This window comes from Falco peregrinus, chromosome 2 (genome assembly GCF_023634155.1).
Source record: "Falco peregrinus isolate bFalPer1 chromosome 2, bFalPer1.pri, whole genome shotgun sequence".
Classification (NCBI taxonomy): domain Eukaryota; kingdom Metazoa; phylum Chordata; class Aves; order Falconiformes; family Falconidae; genus Falco; species Falco peregrinus.
In genome coordinates, this window is record NC_073722.1 from 27,226,945 (window position 1) to 27,252,077 (window position 25,133).

Below are 25,133 nucleotides of genomic sequence, written 5' to 3' on the forward strand. Positions count from 1 at the left end.
GCTGTGTGTGAAGCTTTAAGAACCCATATGGCTTCTTCTGTTGGCTGGAGGACAGAGAAACCTTCCGAAAGTCAGAGTGCACCAGGAATCCTTCCTGTTACTCATGTGGGAGCACATACCTGTTTCCAGAAATTAATTCTTTCAGGAGTAGAAGGTTTTAGCAGGGGTTTGCTGGCCACTTCGGAAAGAACTTGGGAACTACCTGACCTCTGGCAATGTATCTGATATGATCATAAGCAGAAATATATAATTACAGGTTTCTGATATATGTCCAAAATCCTTGAGTGAATAATGTTGGGAAGAGAGGCTTGTAATGAGCATGGGGAGCAATTAAAACTTGTATTTTGGAATGAGAAGCACACACACTATTAGATTTTTGCCCAGGATATGTGCCAAATAATTGACAGAACAGCTACACATGCAATGAATTACCACATCTAGTTTCTCTGATTCCACAGGGAAAGAATGAGTTTCTCAAGTGATACATAGCAGAATATTTCAGTTGTTTTAGCCTCTGCCATACTGTGAACAGTTTCTATAAAACCAGTTTTAATTCACAAAGAAATTTTTCCCATACGTGGGGCCACATATAGTCTCACAGCCAATGTCAACCACTTTATCTGCACATTTTGGAAAGTAGCTACCCTTTCCTGTGCACCCTGGTGATAAGAGTCTGCAGCTGGTTCTGCACTGAAATCTGTAACTGCTAATTCACGCCAGTTGTGAGGAAATGGGACTGTGTAAATGTATTCTGATGTCAGATATCAGAGCAGGTATCAGAGCAGATTCCTGGCATTTGACTAGTTATCTTGGTGACTAGCAGGAATGCTATTTTTGCGTACATAATAATATCAACATAGAAAACTGATAACATAGGGCTAAACACACGCCAAAACCTAGAAAATGTGCAGAATGAAGAGAAAATGTACTTGGGTTTATGCATATTTAAGTGGTGTGTAGTATAAAAGAAACTGAACTGCAACAGATTGGGAGTCCTGATGCAACACGGGTTGCCCTGCTGAGAGCTTGGCTCTATTTTAGCTTTGAAAATGTTACAAAGCATCATCGCTGAAGTTCCACTGCAGAGGGTTAGAGCAGGGAAAGGCACATGAGGGAAAAGAATAGGACTCTGTGGGAGGTGAGGCATTCTGCTGAGAGGAAGGTTCAAAACCTCTGTGAAACGCATGTTTTCACTTAGGGCTTCAGTTTAGCTGTTTTTTCTTTCAGAAACATTTATGGAGATTGACTAGAATGCTCATTTGTAGATACTGCTTGGTCAAGAGGAAGCAGTACTGATAAACCAATAAACGAGAAAGTTCTGTGTTCTGCAAGGTGGCTTTGTGTTACCAGTTTGATTTCCACAGCTTTGATCCTTGTGTCTGTTTATGCGTAAAGTAAGTTCCCTTCTGCAGTTCCAGTTGGAGAGGTTCTTTACACCTTTGGGCACAGTGTTGGTCCTGAATAGATTCTGATACCCTGCCAAGTTGTAGCTGCAGTTCTTCTCTGGGTAAGTAATCACAACATACAGACAGAAATGTGAAATGTGCCTTGGGGAAAGGCTGTTTGTGAAGACAGGTGCTCATTGATAGAATCAGCTGCAAAAAACCCCAGCAGTATCAGCTTCAGAAATGGAACAAGGGATCTGCGTGAGTGTATGTATGCTGACTATGGAAAGGATGGTATTTAGCTGGTACATTTCAGGATGCATGAGCAGAAATACACTGCTTTTTAGGTTTTGCCTATCATGCAAAATGACTTAGTGAACTGAAACGAGCCCCAAACAAAGCTTTTCTGAATTGGTTAGTAAAAATAACATAATGCAATGTTCCTGATGATTTAACAGAGGTATTCAGAAGTATCAGTTTTATTTTAACCAGTTGCAAATTTTTCTTTATGGCAAACTGTTTATTTGAATGTATTTTAAAGTCTCATAAAGAGTGGTAAGTAAAGGCGTAGATACTTCTGCTTTTTATGGCTGTGTTGCACTGGAGTCAGCTCTGATGAAAGCTGGTGGTGTATTTAATTTTGTCCATGCAGCGATGTTTTTTCACAGATTATATTGGAAGTAAAACTGCCACTGGCTTGCATAAATGTGGTATTATTGTTCTGTCAACAAGTGCCTTAGCCTATTCATTTTGAAATGAAATGAAAAAAGAAAAAGGAAAATTTTCTTTCAGCAAAGCAAAGGGCTAAGTTCTTCCTTACAAAAGTTAAAAGATAACTGCAAAAAGAAAAGTTTCAAAGGAATCTAATGCAAGCTTGAAGTGTAACTGGCACTGGTATCTAGAATAAACTTTCATACTTCTCAGCTTCTTTAGCTGAAACCCTTCTTGTCTTCAACTCTTCTCCAAGGCACGGTTTTATGGGGTGGAGTAAGCTCTAGACTGAGTCCAGAATGGACCCAGGTGCCTCCTCTTCCCCTAGATTGCTCATGCCTGAAGGATTCATTACATAACTTCATGAATTTAATCTTAAAATTAATTCCAATTAAATAAATCTTCATTCATTTATTCATCTCTGCTTCTTTCTTCTCTGCTAATTAATCTTACTGAAGCATGTTGTATTAGTTTGGAGGCTTATGGGAGTGAGGTGTTGGTTTTGGTTATTTACATCTGCCCTTGCCATGCACTCGCTCTTTGCTCTGTTGATTTGGTCCCTAAGCTCATGCTCCTGTTCAAAACGCTAATTGAATGGCTGCTTTATTGGATTCCTCCATCCCCAGATTGCCATCCATCAATGTGCTACATTAATTAGTCTGCTTGGTGAGAAAAATACATGAGTGGGGCAGAGCTCTGCAAGAGGTTTTGATATGAAGAGAAGTTGGCAGTGAGGGTTCTGCTTCCTCTTTTCTGAGCAGAAGAGAAAATGCAGTTGACAAATTTCTAGAACATCTGTGTAACCATCAGAAGCAGAAGTGAAATTAGAAATGCAGAATTATTTAAGCAGTCTTGCCTTGGTGAATATTCTGTACTGCAGATAGGTTTATTTCCTCCTAAACCATACCGTTATGTAAATATCACAGAAGTAAATACATTTTGAGTCCAGACTGTTAAAAAGTTCCTTTCATTGTGCTCTTAATACCTGTGATGTAGGAAAATGTCAATAATTCTTAGAATTTTATAGCCTATATAATAAAACCTGGTTCTTTCTAATTCCTGAGGTAGTAATTATTAAGGCGTTAGCATCTCGTGTGAGATTTCCCTAGCTTGAACATTTCATATGTTTGAAATTCTTTTGAGGATGTTAACCAAGTATGCAGAGGACTTTTGCTGGCTCTTCACTCAAGAGATGAATTCCACACACAAAAGGTGGGTTATATTTGCTTCATTGTTTACATTTTTTTTCTTTTTGTTATACATGTTTTGGACTCCATCAAATCTCGGGTGCTGGTGTTTCATCACTGTTGTAAGATATTCTTGCATTTTGAAATTTCAGTGGAAATGCTCATCTGTATGTTGACTTTCAGCAAAGGAGAAAGGGAAAAAAACATTTGGTATGGCAATTTTCATTCTTAGCCAACTCTTAATTTAATACCGTCATAAAATAGTGTCGGAGGGATACCGTTGTTCCTTAATATTGCTTTGCTAGAGAGATCTGCTTTATTCTTTGACTGTGGCACTCTTCAGTGCTATACAGTGTGGATCATACCTTGTGTGATGCACCTGCAGTGTATAGCATAGCATGCAGAGTAAATTAAAACTCATCTGGCAATGGAGCATGGACTGAGAATATCTTTCCGGTTTTGTTTTCCTTCAGAATATTTCTTGTTTTGTTCCTGATATCCCTTTTGCCCAGGGGGAAGTTCCTCCAGATAGTTCCAGATAAAAGTTTATTTGATTCAAGAGCTTCTCTACCGTCCTGGACTCTGAAGAACAGGGTCAACTGCTTTTTGAAGGAAGCTGGGTCAGATTTCTTTGTCTTGGTTCTTCTTGTGGGTGATACTGTACTTTGACCAACTATCCCAGCTTCATTTCTATTCTGTGCTCAGACACCCTAGCACAACTTTCTGAAGACAGGATCTGACCTCTCAACTGGATTCTATTGAGGTAGAAATTTATACTTTACTAATTTATTCTTTTATTGCTTTTGGTGATATGACACATTTTTTTGCTTTTGAATTGAAAGAAAACTTGATTAAGCTTGTTAGGAGACTTGGAGGGGCAGGGATGAGTTTTGAAATCAGTCCATCAAATTATTAGGACTAAGACAACTTACAACTTATAACTGAAAAAAAATAGGGGTTTGGGGTTTATTTAACAAAAGATTACACAATTTTAAAACTTCAGGTGTTTTACAGGAAAAAAACTGGGGATGTCTGTCTTCTGAAATGGTTTATGAGTTGCTCATCTTCTGGTTGTCTGTGTGTTGTATTTAATGCTTGACCAGAGAGTAGTGCCCAGGTCATCTTTTTTTATGATAGAACGGATGCCTCTCCAAATCTATGTAAGCTATTGATAGACATGTCCAGATATTAATTCTGCTGGACCATTTTCCATATCCACAAATTCTTTCCCTTCCTGGATTTCTTGATCCTCAGACCTAGACTTACTGTCCCTCATCATTTCTAGAGAGGTTCTTTGTCAAGTTGGAACTGTGGGATAATTTGGAAAATGTTAGAAGTTTCCTAGGACACCTAGGAAATCCCAGAGTCTTTGGAAGTGTCAAGTGGGGTTTTTTTTCAGATTTTTGGTACCACTGCTTCATATGTAGTGTCTGATTATGCTGTGGTTTTCCTGTTAACATGCTTTCAGCCAGATCGGCAATACAATATCCATGAGTGTGGTGGGTTGACTCTGGCTGGACACCAAATGCCCACCAAGTCACTCATCAATCCCCTCCTCATCGGGACAGGGGAGAAAAAGCATAACAAAAGGCTCATGGGTTGAGATAAGGACATGGAGAGATAAAGACAAATTACTGTCATGGACAAAACAGACTCGACTTGGGGGAATTGGTTTAATTTATTACCAGTCAAATCAGAGTAAGATAATGAGAAATGAAACCAAATCTTAAAAACATTTTCCCTTCACACCTCCCTTCTTCCTGGGCTCAACTTCACTCCCAATTTTCTCTCCCTCTTCCCTGCCAGCAGTGCAGGGGGATGGAGAATGAGGATTACAGTCAGTTCATCACAAGTTGTTTCTGCTGCTCCTTCCTCCGCGGGAGGAGGGCTCCTCACACTCTTCCCCTGCTCCAGCATGGGGTCCCTTCCACAGTTCTCCATGAACTTCTCTGATGTGAGTCCCTCCCACAGGCTGCAGTTCTTCACACACTGCTCCAATGTGGATCCTTTCTATTGGGTGCAGTCCTTCAGGAATGCACTGCTTCACACGAATCCCCTGTGGGGTCACAAGTCCTGCCAGCAATGCTGCTCCGGCCTGGCTTCTCTCTCCATGGGGCCACAGGTCCTGCCAGGAGCCTGCTCCAGCGCGGGCTTCCCACCGTGTCGCAGCCTGCTTCAGGTACCCACCTGCTCTGGGGTGGGTCCCTCCCCGGGCTGCAGGTGGGTATCTGCTCCACCGTTAGCCTCCATGGGCTGAGGGGCACAGCCTGCCCCGCCGTGGGCTTCACCATGGGCTGCCAGGGAATCTCTGCTCCAGTGCCTGGAGCATCTTCTCCTCTTTCACTGACCTTGGTGTCTGCAGAGCTGTTGCTCTCACACATTTTCACCCCTCTCTGGTTGCAGTTGCACAGGGTGTTTTTTTTCACCTTCTTAAATATGCTGTCCCAGAGGTGCTACCACTGTCACCAATGGGCTCAGCCTTGGCCAGCAGCGGGTCCATCTCGGAGCACTGGCACTGGCTCCATCGAACACAGGGGAAGCTTCTGGCAGCTTCTCACAGAAGCCACCCCTGTAGCCCTCCTGCTACCAAAGCCTTCCCACATAAACCCAGTACAATAGGACAGTATAATTCCTCCTCAAGATTCTTGGCTTACTGAAAACATGGAGCTCTCTGTCTGTGCTCTAGCAAAGACAAAGCTGATCAGCTTCTCTGATTGGCTGACCCTAAGGGGGTGCGTGGCCATGTCATGGGCCTTTGGGGTGTGAAGAGGAATATCCTTTGGGTCTTCTTAATGAAGAGGTTGCTTTTGCACCAGTTCCTGTGAGGGTCCATGGGACTTTTTGAGTGCTGTCCCCAAATGTATGTGGACGTGAGGAAAGAGCAGATGGGAAGCTTGTTGTGTTCTCCTTTACTCCAAAATGCATTGATGTCTGTTTGTACCGGTTTTGTATTTTTCAAGATTGTTGAGAAATTTGAATTTCTTAACATCTCTGTGTTTTAACATACTGCTGATTTTGTTCCTCCCATTATAAAGTAATTAATTTCCACTTAACTGAGATAATCAATAATTGGAATTAAAGAATGGAAGTGAGGATGATTGATAAGAACTTAGAACAAGAGTATGTAAAAATAAAATTTTTATTACATAAATTTTGTATTGAATTTTATTTTAGCAATAAATCCAAATTCAACAGTTCAACAATTCCAGCAAATTCCATGTGTTTTCTTTTCATAGGACTGAACTCATCACTGAGACATATTGAATAGAAAACAAAGATATGCTGCTGTGTTTCTGTAAAAGAACAAGATAAACCTGAAAGCATAATGAGACCACTTACAAATATTTATGTCTTCGCTTGTGTCTTCACATTCACACTATGGAATAATATCCAGCCAACTGTGGAAGATGAATTTATTGCAAATTATTCAAGCAGTTTGCTAACTAATGTTCCAAAAAACATTCCAGTCCATACTCATGTATTAGATTTATCACATAATATGATCTCTGGACTTAGTATCTCAGAATTTATTTATCTTTCTGACCTTCAATTATTAAATCTTTCTCATAATCTAATTACAGAGCTTGACTTCAGTGTCTTCATTTTTAATGAAGATTTAGAATACTTAGATTTATCTCATAATAACATTTTGAAAGTTTACTGTCAAACTCTTGCATATCTTAGACATTTAGATCTTTCTTTCAATAAGTTTACTGCCCTGCCCATCTGCCAGGAATTAGGGAACATGTTTCGTTTAGAGTACCTAGGATTAAGTGCCACAATGATACAAAGGTCAGACTTCAGGTATATCATACATTTACAGCTGCATACTGTCTTCCTTACCTTAGAATACTTTTCTCTGTACGAACCTCAGAGTCTGATGGCCTTGAATACAAGGAACCTCCACATTGTTTTTGCAGCAAACCAAAACTTCAGTTTTCCCCTCTTGTACGACGGAATGAGCACTTCAGAAAACTTACAGATAGTTAACTTAAGATACACCTTGAGCTACAAAGATTTTCCCCCTCCTTCTTTAATGCTTCTGAAGAAAATCAAGACAACAGCTCTCACGCTTGACACTGTGGACTTACAGTGGGCTATCATTTTGCAAATTTTCCTGCTTATTTGGCATTCACACGTGGAGCATTTGACTGTAAGAAATCTGACTTTTCGAGGACCACTGGTGGACCTGACTGAATATGAATTTCTAGCCTTATTAAGCTCTGTGGAACAATTAATCTCTTTGGGTGGCTCCATGAAAGTGCTAACTTTGGAGCATGTTCGTAATAAGCTTTATTATTTCAACCAGGAGATTTTATACAGACAGTTTTCGGAGATGAATATTGCCAGTTTGACAATATATGATGCATATATGCCACACATGCTTTGCCCCAATAGAACAAGCTCATTTCAGTATTTAAATTTTTCTCACAACGCCCTGACAGATGAATTGTTCCAGAATTGTGGCACACTGACAGTTCTGAAATCACTTATTTTGCAGAGGAATAAATTTGAGAGCCTCCTCAAGGTAAGCTTCATGACCAGCCACATGAAGTCACTGAAATATCTGGACATGAGCAGCAACTTGCTGCGTCATGATGGAGCTGATGAGCAATGCCAGTGGGCTGAGTCTCTATCAGAGTTGGACCTGTCCTCAAATCAGTTGACGGATGCCGTCTTTGAGTGCTTGCCAGTCAACACCAAAAAACTTGACCTGCAAAACAATCAGATCGCCAGTGTTCCCAAGGGGATGGCTGAGCTGAAGTCCTTGAAAGAGCTGAACCTGGCATCCAACAGGCTGGCTGACCTGCCGGGGTGCAGTGGCTTTACATCCCTGGAGTTCCTGAATACAGAGATGAATTCGATCCTCACCCCATCTGCTGACTTCTTCCAGAGCTGCCCAAAGGTCAGGGAGCTACAAGCCGGGCACAACCCATTCAGGTGTTCCTGTGAACTTCAAGACTTTGTCCGTCTGGAGAGGCATTCTGGGGGGAAGCTGTTTGGCTGGCCGGCAGCGTACGTGTGCGAGTACCCAGAAGACTTGCGAGGGACGCAGCTAAAGGACTTCCACCTGACTGAGCTGGCGTGCAACACGATGCTCTTGCTTGTGACAGCTCTGCTGCTAATGCTGCTGCTGGTGGCTGTCGTGGCCTTTCTGTGCATCTACCTGGATGTGCCGTGGTACCTGCGAATGACGTGGCAGTGGACGCAGACGAAGCGGAGAGCTTGGCACAGCCACCCCAAAGAGCAAGAGGCCATTCTGCAGTTCCATGCATTCATTTCCTACAGCGAGCGCGATTCATTGTGGGTGAAGAACGAGCTGATCCCAAACCTGGAGAAGGGGGAGGGCTGCGTACAGCTGTGCCAGCATGAGCGGAACTTTGTCCCCGGCAAGAGCATTGTGGAGAACATCATTAACTGCATTGAGAAGAGCTACAAGTCGATCTTTGTGTTGTCTCCCAACTTTGTGCAGAGCGAGTGGTGTCACTATGAGCTCTACTTTGCCCATCACAAGTTATTCAGTGAGAATTCCAACAGCTTAATACTCATCTTGCTGGAGCCAATCCCTCCGTATATTATCCCTGCCAGGTATCACAAGCTGAAGGCTCTCATGGCAAAGCGAACCTACCTGGAGTGGCCGAAGGAGAGGAGCAAGCGTGCCCTTTTCTGGGCTAATCTGAGGGCAGCTATTAGCTATAACCTGCCAATGGCTGATGCAAATGAGTAGCAGAGTGATGTTACTTCTACTAGTAGTGTGAGTCAGTATGTGAATAACTGTGACCTGACTGTCTTGCATTAAACTGTTAATCAATTTTTTATAGTTTTTTACATTATTCCTATTTTGTAGCAAAATGTAACTGTGACACATACAGAAACTTCTATTGCTTATTCTAGTTGTGAAGGTAGTCAGAAGTCTTCTGTAGTTGCCCATCATCAACGAAGAGAAAGAGAGAGGAATTTTCATAGTGATTACATTTATTTTTGTATACTTGGGCTGCATTTATTTCAAACTTTTCCCATTGAAAGCCATCTTTGAAAGTAATATAAATAGTGGTTGTTCAATGTCATCAGGACTGTCAAGGTATGCATTTAATTTTTGTTCTGACATGGAAGTTGTGGGGTTAAGGTGGTAGATATCTGCTTCACTGGCTTTAATCAATTAATATAAAGAAGAAAACTCTTGCTCAAATACCTCCCTGGACATTGGTATAGCATATGTCAAGCATACAGTATACCTGCACTGTTCAGCCTGTTTTCCTTTCCTGGAAGTCTTTCCCTTCATCACGGACAGAGACTTTCCTGGGTAAGAGCTGAAAGTTGGAGCCATTAATCCCTGTTTAATATTCTTCCTTTATTGTACTACACATTCCCACTTGCCTAGATTTACCTACCAAGTCATGATTGCATAGAATTCACTATTTGTTGTCTTCAAAATAATAGTTACTATCTGCATTTATGAAATTTCTATAGCATTATAATATTGCTGCTTTCTGCTATGATTATATCAAGCTATACTGGGTTACTTGTTTTTCCTGTTTTTTAAAAGATAGAAGCTTGATGTTTGGAAGTGAAACCCTTTTCATCTCCAGACTCTCATTGGTCTCTATTACCTTGAGCTTTTAAATAGCAGGTGCTGAGGGTCATCATGCAGGTGAGAAAGGAGCAATTTTCATTGGGAAATAACTTCTCTTCTAAAATCAAACCAATTAATGGTATTTGTTGATAGGAGACATCTAATAATTTGCTGTATTGGGGTTTAATTTGACAATCTAATAAACCTGTCATTTTTTTATCTGTTATATTTCCTGGTGTCATTTCACTGGAGGTGTGGTGTTGTGTAATTATACTTATGGCTTAATGGAAATGCAAAGCCCTCTGATCACAGCCACGAGCGGCATGAGAGGGGAGCAAGCCAGTGAGAGGATGTGATCCTTAACACTCACTGGCGTGGCTGACTGAGCACCTGCCAGGTGTGTGTGGTGGTAGCTAGATGAAGCAGTGGACAGGAAGCTATGGGAGAGCTTTCTGGTGTCTAGAGGTGCTGAGACACCACTCTGCACCCACCTACCAGCTCAGGTTAACTGGACATTGCAGTAGGATACAAGGTGCCTGACTGTTAATGTAGAGCTTTGGAAAGAACGGCTAAAAATCTCTATTAAGTCTTAATTTCAGGGGAAGGGAAGTTGGCTACTGACTTCTGTGATAACACATAACAGATCTCCCCCTTCCCAAAGCCTGGGCCAAGATTTCTTTGTGTACCTTAAAAAGGGATGCTAGACCCTCAGCACTTCAGTGGGAGCTGGTGGATGCAGCGTGCTTGAAAAGCAGATTATTTATGAGGGGAGAAGGTCAGAGACACATTGGAGCTTAGCACAGTGCAGGAGTTCGAGTCAGAAATTCTTTACTCTACCCTGAGAGTCACTTGTGCTTCATAGCCAGGTTGGATGGAACTTTGAACAACCTGGTCTAGTGGGAGTTGTCCCTGCCCACAGCAGGGTGTCAGAACTGGATGGTCTTTAAGGTCCGTTCCAGCCCAAACCATTCTATGATTCTGTGATTCATGGCAACCCAACACAGCAGCCAGGGGCACTGGGCACTATGGGGCACTGCTGAAAGTGCATTGCAAACCTCGTGTGCCAGCCAGCCAGTGACAGCAAGGTGCTTTCCATGGAAGTAGTGATGTTAAACCTGGGGCTGCAGCCTGAATGCACCGTTGGAGCTGCAACATTTCCTTCTTAACAGGTTTTTCCTAGCTGTACAGCATCCCTCTGGGTGCAGGTTCTTTACTTCCTCCGTAACACTGCTGTCTGATCTTAGGCAAGTACCTGGCTAAGCTTCAGTGGCTTCTTTCTTTCAGCTACAGCCAGAATTACATCTGTCTGTAAATTAAGGCTTGCGTGCTACACAGCTCTCAGGTACGTGAGGCAGTGTGCAGTTGCCAAGGCCAGTGCACATTAAGCTGGTTGGACGTTTTGTAGCATTTATGTTTCTGGGGGTCCTCTGCACTTTGCAGTGAGGAATGCTACCAGAAAACCCGTGCCCCTCCTTCTGAAAGACTTCTCCCCATCCCAAGTGTTACAGTCTAAGAATATGACTAGCATTCACGCTTAGTGGTAATGTTTTAATGGGCTACTGGACAAGAAAAGAGGAAGGAAAATTTCTCAAATCAGGCTTTTCGGTCTCTGTCAATGTCATGCATTAGCAAACTGGGTTTTATGGCCTAAATAGTACACAGGGTCTGGGCCATGGAAGAGTCCCTCACCCTTAAGACTGTTCTGAAACTTAAGCTGTAGGTAGGTGTGGAAGGACTAGTCTGCCATGTGCATTGTTTTAGGATATTAACCCTGTAACACCCCTTTATGTTCTGTCCTTTCCTCTTCAGAAAACTTTCCTACACATGCCAAGTATTTCATTTATTTGTATGTATGTACTATACTGTACACTACAGTTGCTTAAAATACATATCTGAGTTCCTTTGATAAGACAGTTTGGTTGGTTTGTGGTTGTTTTTTTTTAAGGTAGCATTTGACAGTGTTTCTCATCCCTTCTCTCTTGGATCTTCCTTTTTTTTTCTTCCGTAAAACTCTGTTTCTGTTCAGAGGGTGTTGATTATTTTTTGTTTTGGGCAAACGTAGAAAATGCTTTTCTTCGCTGTTTTTTATGAGGCAATACGCTGTTGAAGATTTATTAATTTTTTTTAAAGTGTGTTCACAGAGCTGCTTCTGGGAAAGAAGTCCGCAAGACCGACAGGACATGAGTATCTGGTTGAGCTCTTGAAATACTGTCATACTGTCGTCCCCGTTTATAAAATGGCGTCAGGTGCTCCTCACTGAGCACACAGGCCTCGAAGCACACACAACAGCAGCACTGCGCCAACTTTGTGCGGCCAGGCCAGAGCTTTAATTGTAGAGGATACGTTAAAAGCGTTTTTATGGCTAAAAATTGCAGTAAAGGCACCAAGATCGGTTTTGAATCCTGGAGCATATTTCTGTGCATGACCGCATCTGACTCACTGATAAAGTAGGACAGAGGGAACAGCGTCACTTTTTAACTACGGGAAAATAAGTATTTCGTTAAATTACAATCCCGTGAGTTTAAAGTCTACCTTTTTCTCAGGCGAAGGGTGACACCCAGTGGCCCATTAAATTACCGCCATTTCCCGACCGTGCCGGCTCCCGGCAGCACGCACACGGCGCACCCCGCCCGCCTCAGGGCGCCTGGCTGAGGGAGTCCGGTCAGCCCCGCGAGCGCCGAGGGGCGCGCGCTGCGCGGGCGGGGGGCGCGGCAGGACACGCCCAGCCCGGTGGCGGGCGCCGCGCGAGGGCAGTGGCTGTGGCGGCGCCCACCCCGCGCCGGCCGGCCGTCCTGCGGGCGGGCTGCGCGGCCCCGCTAGCGGCCGGTTCGCTGAGCGAACCTTAGGCAGCAGCAGCACGGTGTGAGCGAGCACCGAGTCTTGCCTTGCAACGGCCAAGCCTTACTTTCGGGCAGAACGCTACACAATCCGAGCCGGCCGCTGTCTCACGTTCTCTGCGGTTTGACGCCGCGTCCCTGCCTCCCCTGCCGTCCCTGCCGCCCCTGCCGCCCCTGCCGCCCCTGCCGCCCCTGCCGCCCCTGCCGTCCCTGCCGCCGGCCGCCGCGGCACAGCGCGGGTGCTCCGCAAGCTGATCCGCTGGGCCCCGGGCAGCGGCAGCCCGACATCCCGATGCAATTACCTCAGCGGGAATGGGGTTAAGAGACGCGTAATAAATTCATCTGGGGTCACTCTTTTTAGGCATCTGAAAAGATGTGAAGAAACAAAAAACATTCTTTGTCAGCGCCACACATCGTCATCTCTCAGCGAAGCCTGCGGGTGTGCCTGGAGGTGAGCAGGGCTGACCGCGCCGACGCGTTGGCGGCCTGCGCCTGTGCCCGCCGCTCTGGCACCCAGCATGGGAAAGGGCTCTGGGGAAGAGCACGGCTAAAGCAGCCGGCCCAGCCAGCCGTTCCGCGAGTGATAAAAAATGCAGACTTGCATGATTGGCCCTCCAGACCTGCAAACAGACTAATTAGAATGCCCCAATTAGAAGCGAGTCAACTATTTTTGTGAGTTTGCTGCCAAGTGCACTGCTGGGCACAGCTCCTCCGCAGCACAGCCGCTCGAAGAGGTGGTGGTGCTTACAGGCTTGCAATGCCTCACACTCCGGCCCTGCCCACTTCTGCCCTGCCCTGCCCGCTCCTGCCCCTGCCCTGCCTGCTTCAGCTCCGCTCCTGCCCTGCCCTGCCCGCTCCTGCCCCTGCCCTGCCTGCTTCAGCTCCGCTCCTGCCCTGCCCTGCCCGCTCCTGCTCTGCTGGTTCCCGCTCCTGCCCTGCCTGCGCCTGCCCTGCTCTGCCTGCTCCCCTCCCGCTCCTGCCCTGCCTGCCTCTGCTCTGCTGGCTCCTGCTCTTGCCCTGCCCTGCCTGCTCCTGCCCTCGGTTGTGGGGATCCCTGAGCACACCTCTGACCCCTGTACCCGCATCAGTCCTCTCTGTCATACAGCATATGATGACACGATCACAAGCGATATTCTGAGGGGTTTATTAACAAGTATGATACATATGCATTGTGTACTAAATATGAGGACTGTACAGTACAAATTTATGTTCACAGTTTGACATGACAAAATGTCATTACTGAATTCCCATTGGACTACCAAAGTAGAAACAGTGAAAGTACATGAAACATTCACATATTTAATAAGAAAAATTACCAAAATGTCTCCATATTTGCAAGTTATAGTAATGCACGCTAGAAACCTTTAATTACCCATTCAGTCTTACTAGCTTATAAAATATATTACATTTTATTAAAAAATTTCTGCATAGTTTATACAAGTATTAAAGTAAATATAACATCCCTGCTACATTTGCAGGTGAGAGATGCTAAGCAGAACGATTATTTTGACCCTCTAATATTTAAAGTACATTTTTTTAAAAGTGCTAATATTTGTAAAATATAATGAAAACTGGTGTAGCCCTCTTAAGATAAGTAAAACGTAATTTTTTATAGAAAACATTTGTATTCACCTACATGTTGCTAACCTTGACAGAGACAACATACCTGGACAAGATGTGGCATTAGAAATATCACTGCAGAATGGCAGTGTATATTTCAATAAAACCACACACATTTATACCTATGCAGTTTTTCGTGATTGTCTTAGAAACTAGTAATTTGTTATAATCAAATGACTTAGACACATTTTAGTAAAACGGTATCACCTGTTACACACCGCACAATGCGATACTGCTAGGGAAAAAGGTGGCTTTTTAAAATATACACGTTCTGCAGCATTAGGGTTTTCTATGTATCTAAACTGGCTTTTCTTTAGTAAGGGCAAAGACAGAAGGACTGGCTTTAAAAAGTACTTAGTCAGGTATATTTAAAAATTACAAGATAACCCTCAAATCAGAGTTTGCTAAAATGAATCAATGAGCCAGTTAAGATGTAAATTCACATTTTCAGCTGAAAGACAAAATTGTATTTGTGACTTTTTTGACATCCCACAAGACACCACAGACACAAGTGAAAAATTCTATAAGCAAGGCATTTATATGGAATAATCTCAAATATTTAATACTTAAATTTCTGTTGTCCTAAATCCCAAGGCACATGGGTAAAGATATTTGAAAGTTCTATTGAATCTCCACTGTATTTGTCCCCACTATTAGCATAAATATTTTCAGGAAAAAAGTAGTACATAGGCTAATGAATGAACATGGCAAATAACCTAAATTAAATTCTCCAATGTAACTCATGGTTACAAAGAAGTTCTGCACCTAGGGTACTTGATTTTAGACTTCTAATTTAAAAAATAAATAAATAAATCAACCAATAAAACCCATACACAACCAAACCAAACAAAAAAAAAATTGTGAAGGCCTCAAAAGAGAACAGCATTGGAAAGAAATTTCCTTAAACATTCCAAATTCTATGGATTTGCATATGTTAAGCCAAAAATGGGACCAACTGCCATTAAGCCTTTTATTTCTATAAGATCTCATCTGTTTTTTTCCCTAGAATGCAAGAGAATTATTTTCATCCCAGGACACTGAATGTCTGTAGACTTGTGACAGATGCTACAGGGACTCCACACACCCTCTCAAGTGATGTGTCTGCATTTATGGCACTATCATTAAAACCTAGAGCCTAGCGAAGGAGGCCAATTCTGCTACTGCTGCCAATAAAAATATCCAACAAAAATCTCCATTCTAGAACAGTTGCTCACTAATATCCTCCTCTTCCCTGCAAGTTCCTCAACATCAGTAACAATCTGGCCTACCAAAAAAAGACTGATTCATCTCCCAGGTTTCTCAGCTCCATAGCTAAGCAGATGAAGGCCAGTTACAAGTAGATCTGGTGTAACTTCCCTCAGTTCTAGCGGAGTGGTGAGGATGTATGGTGCTGTAACACAGCATATGGATCTTCCTCATGAAAGCTTTGCAGCAATGTTTCCAAGTCTGCTTTGCAAATCTCCATTCTCCCCTTCGTAGAGCACATGTTCAGGGCTCCATTCCTTAAATAAAATTGCCAGTTCCATATTCCCACATACAAGATTTGCTGAACAACTGGAACAATACTTTTTTTCACAGCAGTTGCTGTAGGACTGTTTTCTCCAGGAAGTACAGATCCCGCCCTTCTGTAATTCTATGGTTACGTGGACGTCAGCAGAACACCTGGTAAACTCCCATCACCTAGGGAAGGCTTTTTGCACTCAAAACTGTTCCAAGACTACTTCAGTTTGCTGTTGGGACTCCACAGGATGTAGCAGCACAGCCTACCTGCTCCGTAACCTCAAAAATACCCACCTGCAGACAGACACTCCACCTGACTCCTCCTGGAGAGTTTTATGAAAACTCTTCCTCCCCTCACCCCTCCATCTTCCAGTGGGTTTTTCCCAAGAGAAACAAACCCCTGACTTCAGTATGTTTAATTTGCAGGGAATGGTATTTGCCTTACATAGGAGAAAGAAGAAAAATGCACCAGTGTGCAACAGCCTGGAGAAATACATCCTGTTTCCTTGCAGTGCCACCAAGTCTCCCAGCTAATAGTCAGAAACCTTCCTTTCAGCAGGCTTCCACAGACAGGAACATTTCTAGGGTCAGCTGCAGGTTGCTTGATTTCAGTTAATCTATTGTGTTTGCTAACCGACATGGGAGTTAAGACTTGCTGATGCGGTATTTTTAATACAATCGACACATCCACAGGGAAGCTTCGTCTACCTACTGTTGAGACGCTACCAGAGTCACAGACCAGGGTTACCAAATGGATGATCTGGTATGTTTTTATCCAAAACAGATACATGACTCATTTTATCATCAGAAGTGTTTCATAATGTCTGATGCCATCTTGTCATAAAAATATTGTGGATTAATCATTTTAAATACTGTAGTGTATTAAAGTGGCACTCACTTGCAACAATACAGGTCAGAGCATTTTTGACATAATGATTGCTATTTTCTGAGGTACAGCAAAGAAAAAAAATATTTAGAAGAAATGTAGGGGAGCGATTGTAGAGGGACAGTCTACATCCCTGAAATGAGGTGTGGTAGGTTTGTATGAACATAATTTAATGCCGTATCATAGGAGAGTACCGTGTGTGTTCCATCCATACACTTGCACAAAAAGCAGACACAGTGTCACACAAGGCCTTCATTTAACAAATCCACCAGGGCATTATGCAATAAAAACAAGTATATATACTACACTATAATACAGAGGACAGATGACATTGGTTTAGATGCACAGTATTATATATGGACCAATTCCTGCCAATTTTTCTTCTTGACTGGGGTAAATGATACGATGACTCAATCTTTCTGTAAAGTAATTATATTGCTTCGATTTATTTCTACAGTGTCAATCACTGTTTGGGCAAAGGGGATTTCTAAATTGGGTGTCTTTCTAAAACTGCTGTATTAACCATACTGCAGAAATCAACACAGTTGGGAGAGTCCATTAATTGCATTGTTAAGCATAAAATGAGAGTGTATCTATCCCTTACAGGGCACATAATTAAAAAGTCTCTGGCAAGGACTAGCATTTTGGATATTCAGTAAATTTACTACTTTATCAGTATATGCTGGGTTGATTATACGAAGAAACCAACAAAAGCTGTTAGTTTACAAATTCCCTTACTCACAATGGAATACACTAAACATACTGTCTGCAGAAAGGGTTTGCTTAGCATCCCCAGAAGAAAAAATAAAAGGAAAAAAAGGTGTTCACATTCTTTAGGTCTGACCCGTGGCAAGGACATAGAAGGGTTAGATAACATCTGTTACTGACCATATGTAAGCTTTTAATGGTATAAACTCAGAGATTCAGACCAGCTGAATCCAAATCAAAATGCATGTGTAAAAAAAAAAAAAAGTGTGACAGGAGTCGGGGACAGAAGACATTCAGACTAGCATGTGGCGTTTTCTGTGAAGAGCAAGATGGTCCGAACGTGAAAAGCTACGGTCACAGTCTGGGCACTGAAAAGGTTTGATTCCCGTATGCTTGCGGAAATGCCGCGTTAGTTCATCAGAACGAGCAAACTTCCACGTGCATCCCTCCCAAGTGCATTTGTACGGTTTTTCACCTGGAAAAAGAAACACAGAAGTGGGGATTTAAGACAAACATATCAGCTAAGTATTTGATGGATTTATCCTCTTGCCTTGTCAAATTTCAGCAAGTACTTTTCAATGATTACTCAAAAAAACCTCTGAAGAGCACTCGGCTGTGGAGTACTCTGCACTAGAAACTGTGTAATTGATGTTAACGGATAAAAAAATTGTTTCCTGCCATAACTTATTTTTTTATTGTCTCTCTGTTCCTCTCTCTGCCCTATCAGCATTTGTTTTGTCTCACCAAGGCCAGAAGTGTGAAGGTTTAAACATTTGTTCAAGTATTTTCAAAACCAGGACCTAGATTATGTGGGGGAAGAGGACTGGTGCTGCTACCATTCAGCACAGCAGGCAGAAATTTTCTTGTGACCTCTTAAAGTTACTGTAGTATAAATAACTGGTACCACTGTCGCAAGCAGCTCAACTTAAAATCTCTCTCAATCTTTACTTCCTAATATGTGATCATCCTCCTCCTCCTTAAAACCATTGGGCTGCCCAACAGGTAAATGGCTGGCTTGATGTAAGACAGACATGAACCGGGCTCCATTTTACCCTAGAAGTGTCTCTTATCTTCGTAAAAGGCTTGGACGTACATATATTCATTCAGCATGCCAAGAAGAACATTGCAGTGGAGAACAGAGATGGGGATACGTTTATTGGAACATTCACTCAGAAAAGAGCACTATCAGACCAGTGGTTAGCATGTCCACATGAAGCAGATGTGTTTGTGTTTGGCACACAGTCCAGACTTTTGCAAATGGGCTACTCCCATGGAAGTCTCAGTCAAGTTTAACAGTGATGTAAGAGGTGAGGTAGTGCAATTTGAACTGATTTGGTGTTTACAGGGTGTGCAGAATGAGTAATCTGCAAGCAACTGGACAGAAAATGAGCAAAGAGCCAGTGAATGTAAAGCATACACCGTAATCCTGCTTTGCCTTACAGTCTCTTGTGGGTTTCTCCTGCTACATCCTCTGTCTTTCGCTCAGCCTATTCATTATTTTCAGAACAATGCCTGATCTAACTTCTGTCATTTAGTTATTTACACATGTGGTCACCTGGCCATTAGCACAAACTAAAAGCTTAGCCTACTATTTTACCGCAGACAACAGAATAAAAGCATAGCAATGCTCAAACCTGTATGGGTTCTTCTGTGAGCTTTCAGATGGGAGCTTTTAGTGTAGACTTTGTTGCAGCCTTCGTAATCACATCGATGTATTCTGCGTTTTCTTTGAGTGTCTGGAGATTCCACAGGTAAAGGCCTCTTTCCTGGCTGAACTATAACTGAAGGGTGATTCCTGCAAAGTCAAACTGAATGTTAAAAATGAAAAAAATTTAGCACAGCAAACCCCAGCTAATACGACTTGTGACAAAGCTGTTTATTCACTACCACTGTCTCTTGGCAGAAAGAACAACATTACATGCATGTCGAAAAATTCAAGAGGGTTTACCAAGTGTTGTGTATTCTAGCAGTAATATTTTTAAATCTTTACTCACTTCGTGGCATGATGTAGCCATTTTTACTACTCCCTAGCTTTTTTTTAAACTTACAAAGGAAAAAAAACCCTTAAAATTCCTGATTTTCAGTCAAACTGAGATTTCTCAAATTCTGGGTTCATAATGCACTTTTCTTGTATTTGTTCACAATTTTTGTTCTTCATATGTAACTAATTCACTTGTAATTGGAAACGGCTATTCTGTATCATTAAAGCAATTGTATCTTTAGAGTTTCAAAGCAGAACTTATTCTCTGTTGTTCCAGCCACTCCTTTAGAGAATAATTAAGAATTTCCTGTTTGGTGCTGGCAGGAGGGTGCGGCCTCCCTATACCACTGACGTCAATTCCTAAAAGTAGAGTTTAGCCTGTGTGGCACACCCACAGGATGTCTGAAGCTGTCCCTCCACCTTCATAAACATCATTTTTTGCTTTTGAAGCCCACAGGTACGGTACAGGTAAGACATGTACTAACTACATATGGACTTAATGTAACAAATAAAACCATAAATATTCACATTTGTGAAAACACACTGAGCTTCTTAAAAGGTGTCATCAACTGTGGCCGCTTAGGTTTGAACAGCACTTCTGCTGTAGAACTGGGGACAACCTTGATTCTTTCTTCCATGCTGATGTTAAGAGAAGGAAATTCAGTATGTTTGTCAAAAAGGTTAAGTGGCATTACAAATCTTGTAACCTCACAAAGTTGCATTTTGCAACCATTAGCAGATCTGTAGCACTGCTTTAATGTATTTTTTAGCTTTTAACTGAGTATGTGCAGATATTAGCATTCCTTGTTGCAAAACTAGCTCCTCCGCATGACAGAAATAAACTTTTTTCTCAGTTACTGTATTTCACATTTCTTTACTGATTTAATTACATTTTATAACACTAAGTTAAACCAAATTCCTTTAGGTCCTAATTTTCAGAAACACTGAATACCTACTTCTCTCAGCAAAATAAAGGATATGTGCTAAAGATAGAAAATCTTTCCCATGGTTTAACAGTAAAAAAATTTTCCATTCCTCTCCACAGCAGCAGGATGGGAATTACTGATGTGGGAAAAATTTAATTCTGTTATTAATTTTTAAAAGTTACAAGCTTGAAATTGGGAGCCAAATTCTCTGTCTTGGGTGTTTCTGTGACTATTGAGTAATGTACTCTTCAAGTACACATTAATCTAGCTAAAAATATTGTAATGGCAGGAAACCTCAGATGGTGATGTTAGACACAGATGTACACGCTCCCAAATAAGAAAGGCAGGCTTTTAGCTTCCAAATATATGCTCCTCTAAAGCAATGCCCAGTTTTAATGCTGTTGCATACTAGTCTTTTACTATTAGTCTATTATTATATATTCTATATATATTAAAAAAATATATTATTATATTACTAGTCTATTATTAACAGGAGAAGCTCTGGCTTAGGACACCAAGCAAACTTGGTTTAAATCCCTATATGTGGAGGCTAGTCCTGGATATGGTAACATCTGGAAAAAGGGAGAAAAAGGATATTGGCTGCACACTGTTTGTGATGGTTTTCAACCTAAGTGCATGTAAAAAAAAGCACTGAGAATTTTTCTCTGTCTCATTTTCCCTCTAGAGGAAAGGAGGCTGGCAAGACTACAGAATGTTATCAATAATCAGATAGGGCATGGAAGTTTTAAAAAATGGTTTAAGCAGTGATAAATACTAAGTGCTGATAATAAAAGCCCTAATTCTTTCATTCCCTTTTACACAACCAGATACAAATTCACCCAAGTCTAACCATTTAAGCGTCATTCTTTAATAGGTAATAGTACCTTCCAAAAATCATGTTGCCACTTCAACAGCTTTTTCTTCTTTACCAACTGACCACACTATGCTGACAGTATGATTTAGACTTTGACACTTGCACTCACAAGAAAATACAATGTTAATGAGGCTTCTTATATTTGGTCAGAGATTATTACCTCATGTATGATTTTAGAAATAACTGCATAGTTATGTCACTTATCAGACATCCTAGAAAGGTCAGCAATCCCTACAGAAATGCCACCAACATTATACATTTATAACGCCTGCCAAAACCGAACACTGATGCAGAAACAGTCACTTAAGTGAGACTGAAGATTTCCTATGTCCCTTTAGTGTAGCTTATGTCTGAATACGGCACTTTGGGCAGTTGAAACCTATGAAATATGATAACAAATCATTGCCTAACTATAGCTCATAATACAGAAAGACAGACTGATGAAGCTGTGAGACAACAGGAAATTTTATAAAGATCTAGGTCTCTCATTTTGTAACTCGTGTCTATGCGTTGTATTTGTGTTTTATTTTTTTAAATGATGAAAAGATAAAAGCTACCATTTACAGACTTCTTGCTGTGGATACAGAAGAATGTGAACTTGGAAGGGCTGGCTTTAGAAACGAGCAAGAACTGCAGCTCTACAGGACAGCTCGGAAGCAATTTAAGCCATTACAATGTGAAGACAGGGTCTCCATAAACATAATGCTCTGCACGGGCAAGCGCAGAGGAGATGCTTTGGAAACATGGACTATTGAAATGTTTTTTTAACACCACTACCTACACATTATACCAAATTCTTTATTTGGTGGATGGGTTACCTGCGGAAAACTGGACTCATCGGGAAACAATTAATGCAAATCACTAATGCAGGTGATAAATCTGCAGAAGTCTCAGCCCTGGAGGAAGGGTGTGGTATCAGCCAGGAACAGCACTTACTGGTTTGCGCTTGTTAAAGAGGCCTCAAAAGTAAACTGAACCATCTGATAGTCCTAACTCAGCAGGAGTTAGTTCCAAGTACATACAGACCTCACTCCCTTGTGTAGCAGGTCCATTATGGAAGATAACTAACCATCTAGTAAACATGGATGTTTACCATTTTATTATATGTTTATTATAATAAAACATATAAGGTTATTTTTAAATAAACAGCATAAAGTTTCTAAAACCTAGCTGGCAACTAGTTCATTGCAAAGACCCTGCAGTCTAGAAGCTGCATGTAGGCTGGTTAGAGACTTGAAAACAAGGAAGGGTGCCCAGAAGAGAAGCCTGTACAGAACGTTGTTGGCCCAGGAGCTGCAGTGTGCCTTTTATCCTTGTAACGGTCACGAGCAGGAGGAAGAGGATGTCTGCTGAAGGAAATGCAGGAGACCACCTGTCTGATGCTCCCTCTCTCTCTTTCTTAATCACCCTGCACTCACACACGGGTTTTGGGAGTCTGGCTCTGAGCCCTTCTTCCCCACTCTAGGAGGTGAGGTCTCGCACAACACCTCTAAGGGCAATGGGTGAGCAGGAAGAAAGGGCAGAAATGGATTCTGAAGTCATGTACCATGAGCTTAGCTCAGTTCCCACTTCAGCTCCTACCAGAGTCACTTCAGCAGCCTGCAAGCCTGCCCAGAGCATCGCCTGCTGAAGGACAAGCTGGGCTCTGGGCATTCCATGATTTTGGCAAGTTGACAGAATTTTCCCTAGGAAAACAGGAAATGGAAAGGTGCCTATGGCTCCTCAGGTACTTCCTGAGAAATTTTTAATATTCCAAATTAAAAAGTTTCTGCCCCAGACTTCAATTCTTTCTAGCCCTTGCTCTGCCTTCTGCAAACAGGACTGTTTTTAAACCCAATTAAATCTGTGATCCAGTTCATGCAGTGGCCCCAGTAACAGCTGTACCAGCACAATGGGTTGGTACTGGGATGGAAATGGGTGGCTGGGAGGAGAGTGAGCTTCAGGAACTACTTGAGCTGCCAAAAAAGCCACCCATGGAACAACATCCTGGGTAAACATGGAATTTTCACTGGCCTACACAACTTGTAGGCCTGAGGGGATTCCTTCCACCAAGCAGCCAAAATTTTTTAGAAGACAAAGAGGTCCTCCGAGAAAATAAAGTCACAAGAGTATTTTTAACGAAATGTATTTCAGGTAACATAAATACAGAAATCAGTATGAAATGCCTCTACAGTATCTTTACAGTTTGCTGCTGGTTTTATACAAACAGGTATCACTGGCTTACTGTGAGTCCTACTTTCAGTAAATTATAAGATTGGGACTAGCATTACTTCAGAAGCGTATTATATAAATGGCAGATTCATGTGGTTGCGATGTATAAATACATATCAACTCCTGTACTGCTAAAGAGGGGGCAAAAAAAGTTGAAATCACATTTCACAGTAGCAGTGGGGGGGAAAGGATGTTTTTCTACATTTTACCACATATTCTAAAGCACAGCAACACTCCACTCCTCAAAATCAGTAACTGCTGCAATGAACTGCTTTTCATTCTTCTGCTGTTCTTGGGACTACTGTTAGCTACTTACTCTTGCAACATTACTTGCTGGGGAGACAATGAGGTCATCATTGGAGGTGACATTTGTTCAGGATAGAAGTCAGTCTTTGATGGTTCACTTCCTGGCTCTGTTTTGATTGTTTTCTTCAATGTAGGCTTCTCGTAAGACTCAATAACAGGCACTGTATGGGGGAGGGTAGCAGAGGGAAGACAACACATCAAAAATATCAAGAGTTATGGAAATAGAAAATTGATATAAAAATCTATTGTTAGAAGAAATCCCCCATCTCTATACTTAATGCAACAATTTATGCTAAAATACAAAATCTTCCAGTTTTAGTCTATCTCCTGATGAACTGTGATTCAAACCCATTCAATTAAATTTCATCAGTCCAACATTCTAATCAGTCCAAATCTCAGGAGATAAACAGCTTTATGCAGGTATAAATCAGAACTCAGTAAGTTTGGTAAAATATTTACACAGTAAACTCTATGCCTGTGTATTTCAGAAGAACAGGAATTATTTCCCATTTCCTAAAATGTGAAAAACACAAAAGTGATTGGATATACAGTTATTTTCCCAGGATGAGGGATGGCATAAAAAAGAAACCCTGACAACACCAACCTTGCATGCTACTTGGAGTTTCCATCTCATCTGCAAGAACTGTAGACACCATGATGGGCTGCTGAAGATGGGGAGCATACATAAAAGGAACTGGCTGGACCACAACCGGCTGTATAACTGGGAGTATTCCAGGGCTTCTTAGTCCATGGCGTGAAAGAGCAGCGGCCATTACAGGTGGGATTGTTATTGGCATGGAAATAGGCTGTACTCCTGGGGGTGACGGTGTGAATTTACTGAGAGGTGAGCTGGGTGAGGACAGAGTCAATCCAGGTGAAGTTCTCCTGTGCACAGTCTGAAACTTTAGGGGGGAAGGAGAACTTCCAGTTGAAGATGGTGAGCTCCGTTTGTTCACTGTAAGGTCTACTGGCTCCATCTGGATTCCATTTGATAGTCCTTCAGGGTTTGAGTAGAATTTATTGTGCAACATACTTGGTGTAGAATAAATGACGCTGTATTTGTTTGGCTTCATTTGGTCCATGTAATTGGACGGGTATGACTGTCAGAAGGAGTGGGAAAAAATATGGAAAATCAAATAATAAATCAACACACACACAATTACTGCTGAAAAAGAAAGGCAAATAATAAAATGAGGCAAAATGAAAAAGTTTCAAGAAAGCACTTTAATGTACTTTCTAAATAAAAGTGAACTAAATAAAGCCTAAGATTTCACACAAAGGCAGTTACTCAAGTACTGATTCACTGTTTCAGAAGCAATGTAAAACAGATGATGAAAACAAATCCTCAAGGCTTATTCAACTCTTTTCCTCCCTTAAAAACTGCTTTTCACATACTAAGTTGTGCGTTACTTAACTGACCTGGGAGA

The 25,133-nt window shown here is 41.9% G+C and overlaps 2 protein-coding genes across 6 annotated transcripts in view; one reads left to right on the plus strand and one right to left on the minus strand.

Moving 5' to 3' along the window:
• The first annotated feature begins 1,529 nt into the window (after window positions 1-1,529).
• Window positions 1,530-10,083, plus strand: LOC101914363 (toll-like receptor 1). Its single transcript, XM_005243208.4, has 3 exons — window positions 1,530-3,308; window positions 3,757-4,046; window positions 6,520-10,083. The coding sequence occupies exon 3, from the start codon at window positions 6,609-6,611 to the stop codon at window positions 9,009-9,011; it is 2,403 nt and encodes an 800-aa protein (XP_005243265.1). The 5' UTR covers window positions 1,530-3,308; window positions 3,757-4,046; window positions 6,520-6,608; the 3' UTR covers window positions 9,012-10,083.
• A 3,740-nt stretch (window positions 10,084-13,823) lies between these two features.
• Window positions 13,824-25,133, minus strand: part of KLF3 (KLF transcription factor 3) — a 29,461-nt gene continuing 18,151 nt past the window's right edge. For all 5 annotated transcript variants that reach the window (XM_055794102.1, XM_055794101.1, XM_027795125.2 and 2 more), the window contains 4 exons: window positions 24,311-24,806; window positions 23,717-23,867; window positions 19,043-19,203; window positions 13,824-17,883 (listed from right to left, as the gene is read on the minus strand). In XM_055794102.1, coding sequence (XP_055650077.1) covers window positions 17,702-17,883; window positions 19,043-19,203; window positions 23,717-23,867; window positions 24,311-24,806 — 990 coding nt within the window. In that variant the 3' untranslated portion in view covers window positions 13,824-17,701. The remainder of the gene's footprint in view (window positions 17,884-19,042; window positions 19,204-23,716; window positions 23,868-24,310; window positions 24,807-25,133) is intronic.